General features: G+C 50.3%; 1 protein-coding gene across 1 annotated transcript; it reads left to right on the top strand.

Annotated features, from left to right (window-relative positions):
- The first annotated feature begins 4,023 nt into the window (after positions 1–4,023).
- On the top strand, positions 4,024–6,727 carry SP9 (Sp9 transcription factor). The gene is made up of 2 exons (XM_081852137.1): positions 4,024–4,254; positions 5,122–6,727. The coding sequence occupies exons 1-2, from the start codon at positions 4,234–4,236 to the stop codon at positions 6,472–6,474; spliced, it is 1,374 nt and encodes a 457-aa protein (XP_081708263.1). The 5' UTR covers positions 4,024–4,233; the 3' UTR covers positions 6,475–6,727.
- Positions 6,728–10,456: the final 3,729 nt, after the last annotated feature.

Genomic DNA, 10,456 nt, shown 5'->3' with positions numbered 1-10,456 from the left:
ACAAACCCAGCGAAAGAGATTAGGCTGCCAAGGACTCTGTGCTAGGTGAACCTGGTCCTCCCTGCCCTCTTTCTATTCCCCCCCACCCCACTCATGCAAGCTCCCTCCCCACTTTTTTTTTGTATCAAGATTAAGAGAAGCCTTTTCTTAATCGAAGTTCCTAATTCGTCCCCCCTCGGAGCGTCTCTGGTAAAATGTGGTTCTGCATCATGTAAATGAAAGGGGTAATTGAGGCAGGGAGAGGAGGGGGGAGCGTTGTTGCTTTTGGATGGTGGGTAGGAGGAGGGAGGAGGATGCAATTATTTGAACAAATGTTTTGGGGCAGGCTGTGTTTTCCCCTTCTGAAAAAGAAGTACCCCTGCAGTCCCTTGCGCGCAGACCAGGACCCACCCAGCAGTCGGGCAAACTCGGTCTCTGGTATATTTGACAGCAATTGCTCTTCAGTCGATGGATTTAGAATTGCTTAAAAAGAAAGAAAGAAAAGGCCCGTCGGTGCAAAAGCGCCATTTCATCGGAAGGCTCTGGAGTGTGAACCCGCGAAGCCTCCCCCCCCCCCTTCCAAATCATCTCTAATGAACCAATTGTTTGGCGCTTCTACCTCCCGAAGATTTGCAACTTTCGGAGTTGGTGCGGATCAAAGGGGCCCGTGGAAATGCGGGGAACCTCTGGGAAACTGGGTTTGCTGGAAGGAAGGAGGGCTGTTGCCTTTAATTAGCCCATTCTTCTTTATTAGTATTCATATTGAGATTTAAAGGGGGGAAGGAGGGGAGAGAGAGGAGAGGGAGAGATGCATGTTGATTTAAGCCCCCGTGTATTTACCATGTAAATATATTCCGAGACAAAAAAAACGTCACGGATCAATTGTAAAGGACCCGGATACATAATTTTAAAAAATCAGTTTCAGTTTATATGAGGTTCTCACCCCACTTTCGCTTCTTAGTCGGATTTGTTTATGCAGAATCGACATTTAATAGTGCTAATTGCACTCCAGTTAAATTGCCCTGATTGCAGAAAGGGAAGCAATTTTCGTGCTCTCTGTCTGGGTTTGGAAGAAATTGTTTTATATTCACCTCTTTATAAAGAAGTAGAGATAAGGCACCGAGCCTCTGCACAAATTGCACTTATGGGCTGACTGGCAGCATTCAGGCGCTATAATAGAGCATTATTTGGCCGTTTTGAATAATGTAAAGCGGTTGCTGAAAGCCATTCTCCTGAAAATTGCTTTAACTTTTAAAAGGGTGATGATTCACTCCAAACCAGGGCCCTTTGTTACATTGTCATTATCCCCCCCAAATGTTTTAACAGTCAGCTCAACACTTCGGCATAACACGCTGATCTTTGTTTAAAAACTAGGGTTTTTGGAGTATGAAGAAATCTGACAGAAAACGCTTGACCCCCTCTCAAGATTTGGGAGCAGGGATTTCTCCGGCTCCTCCAAGCGCTGAGTTGATTCCCTTCCTTTCAGGCGCGCACCGTCGTCGTCCTTCCCAGCCAAAATCCGACTTTACTTTTATTTACTTGCAAAGACGCGGTGGATTAAAGACGGGCAGCAGGAGGAGACGACGCCCCTGCGCGTTGCAAAACAAGACCCGGGGAGCAATCAGCTCGGAGGATATGTGCGGGCTGCGCGTTTTGCTTGTTTAGGAGGCGCTGGGTGGGGGAATCTGTTGTGGGTGCCCACAGACGTCATCTTAAAATGAGTGATTAAAACAAAAGAAAACACCCACCCACACCTCTGCTCTGTGAATTGGCATCAATTGGGGGGGGGTTGAGGGAAGAGAGGGAGAATTATTATATTTATCCTTTCGTCAGCCTTATCCTTAAAGAGAGGGTGGGAGAAAGACTCTCCCTTTCTCCTCCCCGAACTGCCCCCTGGCTAGCCAGAAACGCCTCGCCGCCACTTAGCAATCCACCTCTATTAGCAAATGCAACGGCGGCTTTTTTCTATAAATAAACAGGGGAGCTCGCCTCCCTCCCTCCCTCCAGATACGGGTGCAGGAGGCTGTGTCACCTGTTGGATGAAGGATTCTGGCGACATGGCCCTCTGGGGCTTCCCCCCCCCACCCCACCCCCTGCTACAGCTTTGCTGGGAGGCTGGATTTCCACCCCAAGTGCACACACACACGCACAATCGTTTTTCCATAGCTGCCCACCTCTAGCACTTAAACGCTCCTTTGGCAGTCTTGGGATGAGTTTCCCTGGCGCACCTTTTTGCTGTACGGGCACTCCCAATGCCTCTGCACTGGGGGCAGCAATCGTGGGCACAGATTCCCCCCCCCATTCCACAATTCTAGACTTTTGTGGACTCCTTTGCCCCACTCCAGCCGAAGCAAAACAGCACTGGCTGTAAAGCATAATAATAATAATAATAATAATAATAATAATAATAATAATAATAATAATAATATTGGAGCTCCACTGAAGCCAGCTTGTTGATTGCTTTGAAAGTGTATAGTGACACAAAACGGGGTTCTTCTTTTAATGCATACTTTTGTGTGTGTGTGTGTGTTGTTTCTCTTTTCTTCTTTAAATGGTGACAGAAGGAAAGCTGTGTGTGTGTGTGTGTGTGTGTGTGTGTGTGTGTGTGTGTGTGGCGAGAGAGGGGGGGAGAAGGAAATCGTGATTTCCCCCTCCTTGCCTTTGAACCACGTGTATTCTGCATCTGCGAACTGACGAGGTTCGGAGGTAGCAGATGTTGGCAGAAAGGGAGATTTAAGCAGGAGGAAGAAACCTAAGTTTTTTTACCTCTCTGCGCCTCCCCCCCATCCCCGTCCCTCCAAACCGCAGCGAGGATTAGACGGGCAGACAAAAAAGACAACAACGATGGGATAATCACAGCGCTGGAGAACATCTGGAGGGTTTGGAGACGTGTGCGCTCGTGTGCTTTCTTTAAAAAAAGTTGATCTTTCGCCCGGCCGCGGGAAAAAGGGTGAGTTTGACGCAATTTCTTGAAGGTCCTCCGTCATCCTCCGCAATGGCCTCCCAAAAGCGGCTGGTTGACGAAGTTCCCCGTATTTGTCACATGCAGGGAACGGATAGAAAAGTCTCTGTAACTTCTCAGTACGTGTGGAAGAGAGGGGGGCGAGAATCTGTCCATGAATTCTTCTTACTTACACACACACACACACAGACGCAGGAATTCGTGGGGACTAGAAAAAGGTCCAGCACAGACTCTGCAAACTTGGTCTTGTCTTTCTTTATCCACACCTTTAAAGGGGGACATTCTTGCACTTCTCTGGCAGAGGAGCGCTAGGAAACCACCCAGATGTCTGTGAACTAGGATAATAAAATACTTCCCCTCCCCGATGTTATATAATCCAAAGATTGCATTTTTAAAATATTTAAATCTTTTATTCCAAACGAATCTAGCAAACGTATAAAAGCATTGCCAATGACTGAGGGGTGTGCGGTGGGTTGGTGTTTTTGTTTAAAAAATGTGAACAGGCTTTTTTTATCGTTTAATGTTCTGCAAACGCTTTTCTTGGAACCCGTACGATGCTAGACATCCCTGCGCCCTGCAGAGACCAGGGTGACAGTGGAGGCCTGTAGGGGTAAAAAGTCTGCCTCTTTATGTGGCACGGCGTGACACACCTAGTTCGGTTTAATGAACGAGGGGAATTAATGAGCTGTGTAATGTTCGGGATAGGAGGGGGGGATCGAAAAGCGACGGGGGGATGTTTGAATTGGAAAGAAAAAAAGCAGTTTGCATTCTCCCATTCTTCGCTGCCCTTTACGCCCCTACCCCCGAAATGGGAGAGGAAGTGTCATCATGTTCTCTTCTGTCACAACCTTGACGATGTTTAAACCTAGGCTTTATTTATTTATATTTTTTTTTAAAAAAAAAAAAAAGTTAATTGCGATATAATGCTTTTAAAAGACCCCCAAAGCCCGCTGGTGCGATTTCTTAAACGCGCCCCCCCCCCCAATGCCTTGAGCCCGCCCGCACCTTCTGCCTTTGACTGGCACGCGCCCAGAGCCCTGGCTCTTACATCTCCAAGTTTCCTGATTGGCTGCGGAGCAACTCCTGCTCGCTCTTTCTCCACCCTCATTGGGCGAGAGTCTCAGCCAGCGGTACTTCAAAGCAGGCGCTCCCCACACTTAGGCTGAGTTTAGCCGTCCAGAGACAGGAGTGTACTTAGCGCAAGTGGGGGAAATACAGCGGGGAGCGCCGAGGACGCTCGCGCGAGGCAGAGCCCCCCTTCGGATCCCGCCGCCCAGCCGGGAGACTTGGCTATGGCTACGTCTATACTTGGGGTAAGTCGGGAGGCGCTTCCGGGCTTGAGGACCTCGGCTTTCGTTGTCTTCTTTTTTTTTATGGGCGAACCTTAAAACTGTTGCTGTCGCCGCAGCGAGCAGTTTGTGGTTGCACGTCGGGAGAAAGGGGGTAGAAGCGTAAAGGTAAAATAAAGCTTGCTTACTTTCGATTCCAGTTGCTGTAAAGAAGCAGCTCGTTTTTGCTCGCCGATCTGATTTGCAGCCCTGCCATGTTTTCCTAAAATTTCTGCGCGAATCCCCCATGTACGCTGCTCAGGTTTTCCCGGTTCGTAACCCATATCCCGCTCGAGGTTTCTCTGCAGCGTAGTTTTAGACCTTTTGGAGAGCGCATAGTTTTTGCTCTCGGGATCTTTGCCATTAAGGCCGATTTGTTTGCCCCACCACCGCCACAAAGGGGGGACGGGGGGAGATGAGAAAAATGCATCGACTTCATCTTTTTTTTAAAAAAAAAAAAAGCAGACGCGCGATTTATTTCCGTTCTTTCTTTCTTTTTTTAAGCGTGGTTTTCTTTCTGCTTCTGTCGTGGCTGCTCCCTGGACCCTTGTCATTTAAAAACATCGACTCCCACCATATCCTGCTGCTGGATGGCGGTGAAAAGCACGTCCAAAGAATAAGATCGGCAACAATAATAAACCCAGCTAGGCGGGATGCGATGGCCCGGGAGTCTGATTGGTTTCGTTTTGTTTTAAAGGTCGAGTAAATTGCGCGGAACTTTTGGCCAGGACGCCGGTGCCGTGGCTTTCGGGGCCTGTTGCGCGCGCCTTTCCCCGCGGCGGCGGCGGCGGCTCCGGGGCTTGGGCGCGAGAGGCTGACGGGCTGGTTTTTGTGTCTCCCTCCCCTCCACAGGAAGAGCCACGCTTCGGGACCACGCCTTTGGCCATGCTGGCCGCCACCTGCAACAAGATCGGCAACACCAGCCCGCTGACCACCTTGCCGGAGTCGAGCGCTTTCGCCAAGGGCAGCTTCCACCCGTGGAAGCGCTCCACCTCCAGCTGCAACCTGGGCTCCAGCCTGTCCGGCTTCACGGTGGCCACCAGCCGCGGCTCGAGCGGGCTGGCCAGCGGCAGCGGCACGGCCAACAGCGCCTTCTGCCTGGCCTCCACGTCGCCCACCTCGTCGGCCTTCAGCAGCGACTACAGCGGCCTCTTCTCCAACTCGGCGGCGGCCGCGGCGGCGGCGGCGGGAGTTTCCCCTCAGGAGGCCGGCGGGCAGTCGGCCTTCATCTCCAAAGTGCACAGCTCGGCGGCCGACAGCCTGTACCCGCGCGTGGGCATGGCGCACCCTTACGAGTCGTGGTACAAGTCCGGCTTCCACTCGACGCTGGCGGCGGGCGAGGTGGCCAACGGCGCGGCGTCGTCGTGGTGGGACGTGCACACCAACCCGGGCTCGTGGCTGGAGGTGCAGAACCCGGCCGGCGGCCTGCAGAGCCCGCTGCACTCGGGCGCCCCCCAGGCCTCCCTGCACTCGCAGCTGGGCACCTACAACCCGGCCGACTTCAGCTCCCTCACGCACTCGGCCTTCAGCTCCACGGGCCTGGGCTCGACGGCGGCCTCGCACCTGCTCTCCACTAGCCAGCACCTGCTCACGCAGGAGGGCTTCAAGCCCGTGCTCCCCTCGTACACGGACTCCAGCGCCGCGGTGGCGGCCGCCAGCGCCATGATTTCCGGCGCCGCGGCGGCCGCGGCAGCTGGGGGAGGCTCGGCGCGCTCCGCCCGGCGCTACTCGGGCAGGGCCACCTGCGACTGCCCCAACTGCCAGGAGGCCGAGCGTCTGGGGCCGGCGGGGGCGAGCCTGAGGCGCAAGGGGCTGCACAGCTGCCACATCCCCGGCTGCGGGAAGGTGTACGGCAAGACGTCGCACCTCAAGGCGCACCTGCGCTGGCACACGGGCGAGCGGCCCTTCGTCTGCAACTGGCTCTTCTGCGGCAAGCGCTTCACGCGCTCCGACGAGCTGCAGAGGCACCTGCGGACTCACACGGGCGAGAAGCGCTTCGCCTGCCCGGTCTGCAACAAGCGCTTCATGCGCAGCGACCACCTCAGCAAACACATTAAGACGCACAACGGCGGAGGAGGGGGCAAAAAGGGCAGCGACAGCGACACGGACGCCAGCAACCTGGAGACGCCGCGCTCCGAGTCGCCCGACCTCATCCTGCACGAGGCTCGGGGCAAGGACTCCACAGCGGGGCCCAACGACTCGTAGTAGGGGCTGGGGAAGGGCGGCGGCGGCGGCGGGAGAAGTTTTGGCGGGACAGGTTTTGGCGGGAGAAGTTTTGGCGGGACACGGACGCGCCGAGGAAGAGGCCGGAGGAGAGAGCGCGCGCCAGGAGAGGAAGCGGCGCGCGCGGGAAGGGAGGGGAGGGGGACGCCAAAGGCAAACCCCACAAACAGCAGCAGCAGCAGCAGCAGCACCGCCACTTTGGCTCCACTTTTCCAGGAGCTTTCGAAAGGGGGGGGGGGAGTGGGCGAAAAAGGTGAAGCAGAGGGCGCGCTTTTTAGACCTTTTTTATATATATATATAAAAAGACTGTTGTTGGAGAGACTTGAACCCGGCCGGAAAGGGCAGAGACGCAGACAAAACAACCATTCAGTAAACAATAAACCACGACCTTATCTTCCTGGCGAACAGCAATAGAAGCGGCTGGAGATCACGCGCAGGCTCCCCTCTCCGAAAAGAAAAGGGGGGGGGGATCAGACTAAACCAAGCAAAATTTAAAGGGGGGCAAAAAACAAAACAAAACACCAAACCAGGAAGCAAACGAAACAACAACCCGCCACCCAGGACCCCACCACGCAGCCCTTTTGGAGTGGATTATTATAATATAGCTATACGTATAAACCTACTGCAGACTAAAGCAAGTCGTAATCGACAAAGCAATCAACCACGACGCTTTTTCTATTTAAATATTGGAAAAGGAGAAATCGTCCTTTACACACACACTCAGACACACAAACACACACAGAGGCTTAAGGTGAGAAATTAAACTGGAAAACGGTTGAGACAGTTTATCATCAAACAAATGTATAAATAGGGTTTCAAAACACAAACACACACACACACACAAAGGATCGCGTTCTCTTTTCCCCTTGTAAATGTCAATTCTAATAGGGATTTTTTTTTTGGGAGGGGGTAATTCCTGAAATTCAGGGGAGTTGTTTTTTTAAAAAAAAGAAATTATTATGATTATTATTATTATTTCTGATGCACTTTGTGGAGGTCAGTATATATGTAAGAGATATTTAACATGTTGAGTTAACATTTCACTCACACCAGTAAGTTAAGGTTGTTTAAAGGAATTAAATGCGTTTATCTGTATTGGGGGGGGGACGACGACACTTGGCATAATATTTTCATTTTGGTATTATTAAAGAACTCTGAACCATGCGCTCTGGGGTTTCATTTCCACCCCGCCCCCTGCCTCAGCCAAAGGACTTTGCATTGCGATCTGCCTTCCTCTTACTTAGATTGTTTTATCTCCAGGTACATGGGATCGGATTAGGCTTGCAATTCTGTACACACTAAGGCACCAGGGGCCCATTGAATTCCATAGCATTTCCTTCGGGTAAACACGCTTCCGGGTTGTGAGTTTCATGTGTTCAGGCCGAATGAAAATGCTGAATGCTATGAATACTAAGGATCTGGTGTCAGCCAGGACCCCTCAAGGGCAATAGAATAAACCAAGTCCCCTTATTTAGGATTGTTGTTCGTATCCTACTGAAAGGTCAGCGACAAAAATCGCGCGTTGATTTGGATGGGCTGAGATCCTAGAGCGCCTGGCGCAGCAGCCCAGTGTGTGAAAACCCAACTTGTTAAAGCGACTTATTTATTGTTTAAATGATAGACATCGCCTCCCCAGAAAGAAATAAGAGACCCATCTTCAAGCCCCATATCCGATCTTGGGAGATTTTCATAAATGAATTGCCTCTTCTAAGGAGTTTAAAGATAAACCTGGGGCCGAGCAAGTATTTACTGTGTTAAAAAGCCTGCAACGCATCCAACAAGGTTGCTCAGGTTAGAGAGGAAGGCAGCCCCGAGGGAATAAATAGCTAGAGTCAATACTCCGGAAAAGACATTTCATGCCTAAATGAAAATCTTGTTAAATGTTATTAATTTTGACTTGGAGCACAGAGCAGCCCCCTGTGCCTTGTATTCCCTTATTAGAGATTCATGTCTTATCAAATATCTAATTAATCTCCTAGACATCATTTGTTCTGGCCAACTTTATCTCAGCTGGTCCGCGGGGAAAACCCTCAGAATATTCTCGGTGACAAAGCTTCCCTTGAAGATCCTTTTAATTGTCTAAATTAACTGCGCCGAATTTGCATGTCAAACGGCTAAGGGCAACCTGAGATAAAATGTAAACGTTTTAAAAAGCTTCCCCCAAACCAAGCACTTGATTTGATAACTGGTCCTTTTTTTAATGTTAGGGAAGACAACCGGCTCCTTTCCCTTTTCAAAAGACAGTTGATCTATGCAAATAGTGAATTGGAAATGCTTATGTCTCCCCCATGCAGTCAAATGGTCCTCGCCTGTTATTTGAATATCAGTGGCTCTGCTATTGAAAAGGTTCAAGGATGCTCTCTGACTTCTTTGTGATTACGCAGTGCAGCGTCTTATTCTAAAGGGGGGTGGAAAAAACCTCAGGAATAATTAAAGCCTGGGATAAGGCCTGGGAACACATTTGGGACAGGAATCTCATTTAGACGGGCTCTTTCAAAATAAGGCACAGTTAAATTGACCAGAAGGCAATTATTGAAATGAAAATTATTTTCACTCCTTTTGTCTTCTGACCACCAACTTAACAGTCGCAGGATATTTTTTTTTTTTAAAGGGAAAATCGTTCCAATGAGATAATTGCGCTACTTTAAGGGGGAAGAGAGAGACTCTGCGAAGGAGCCGAGAGAAAGAGGTTACATTGGGGGGTGGGGGGGAGGGGAGAAAGTTAATTTAGATTGCACGTTTCCAGAAAGAAAGGCGAAAATATATGTGAAGCCCCTTTTTTTATTTTACGAAATTGCGCATGCAAATGCAAGCCACCCAGCCGATCCGATCCTATCCTATCCGCTGGATTTGCTGGCAAAAGTAGGCGAAAGAATCCCTGAATAAAAACATCTGTTGTGTCTAGCAGGGCTCGTATTTAGCTTCCCTCGGTAATTGTGCTGAAATGCAGCCGCTGAAACCGGGGCTAGATTATAATGTCTCCAGCAGTATTGTGAACCCGGAGTCTTTCAATGCAAAGCTGAGAAGGGCTGCCAGAAGCTTATCTGCAGGAAAGGGGCAATTTCATTTTGAGCTGTTTATCTGTCTACCGGTGTCGGTGGTAAATAATACGATCCTTATTTATTTTATTTGTTTCGCCCGACTCAGGGCGGTGTCGATAATGGGCTCCTCTCTCCCTACTCTGGCAAGCTTAATTTGGGAGGCGGTGGGGAGGGGAGCGCTTGCTAAGTGTATGAATCTCTCCATGTCCCAGACCCAAGTCTCCACAATACATTTGTGTTGTTTATATTGGGTTTTTTGGAAGGAGGAGAGGGAAGACAACGGCAGCTGGGGGGGCGGGGGGACAGAGGACACCCTTGAGGAAGGGGCAAAGTAAACAGAAAGCTTTATGAGCTATGCAGGATACAGCTTCCCTCCCTCCCCGGTCAGTTATGCTGTTGTTGTGTGGGGCTTGCCTAAGGAATGCGTCCTGGCTGGGTTGTTTGGGAAGCAGGCTGCTTTGTTTGCGATCTGTAATAAAAAAGAAATAAAAAAATAAAATAAAACCCAGATCAAAGGGCTCCCCGTCCAGGTCCCACTTTCTGCCAGGCCGGGGTTACAATTCTCAGCTCAGTGATCAAGGACCTCTTTGCATTCCTGTTGCCCCTTCGAGGTCAGGAAACGTCCATCATTTACAGACTCCCCAGAAACAGAGAAGGGGGAAAACTTCAGAGCCTGGCCGAGAGGGGAATAAGAAGGAATGCTAACTTTTTTTTTCCTCCCCGCGGAGGAGGGGGATATTTATCCAATAACCGGAAACAAATCTGATCATTGTTAGAACTCTCAGATTTTCGCAGTCCCATATGTTTGTGTGTGTGTGTTTATGCACACATAAGAAAGGATGAGAGCAGAGGCAAACTCGCTCCCTCTTTTCCATTTGTTTTAGTGGAGAGACACCCCCGCCCTCTTAAAAGGGGATTTGGAG

Source organism: Podarcis erhardii (assembly GCF_964252035.2).
Source record: "Podarcis erhardii genome assembly, chromosome: 1".
NCBI lineage: Eukaryota > Metazoa > Chordata > Lepidosauria > Squamata > Lacertidae > Podarcis > Podarcis erhardii.
Note: the sequence above shows the minus strand (reverse complement) of the source record. Positions and strands in the feature narration are given on the sequence as shown.

What these genes read in the sequence shown, in the direction of transcription:
- SP9 (XM_081852137.1), top strand. Translation starts at nt 4,234, where the DNA reads ATGGCTACGTCTATACTTGGG. An exon ending in TGGCTACGTCTATACTTGGG is followed by an intron (nt 4,255 to 5,121) that starts GTAAGTCGGGAG and finishes TCCCCTCCACAG; the next exon opens with GAAGAGCCACGCTTCGGGAC.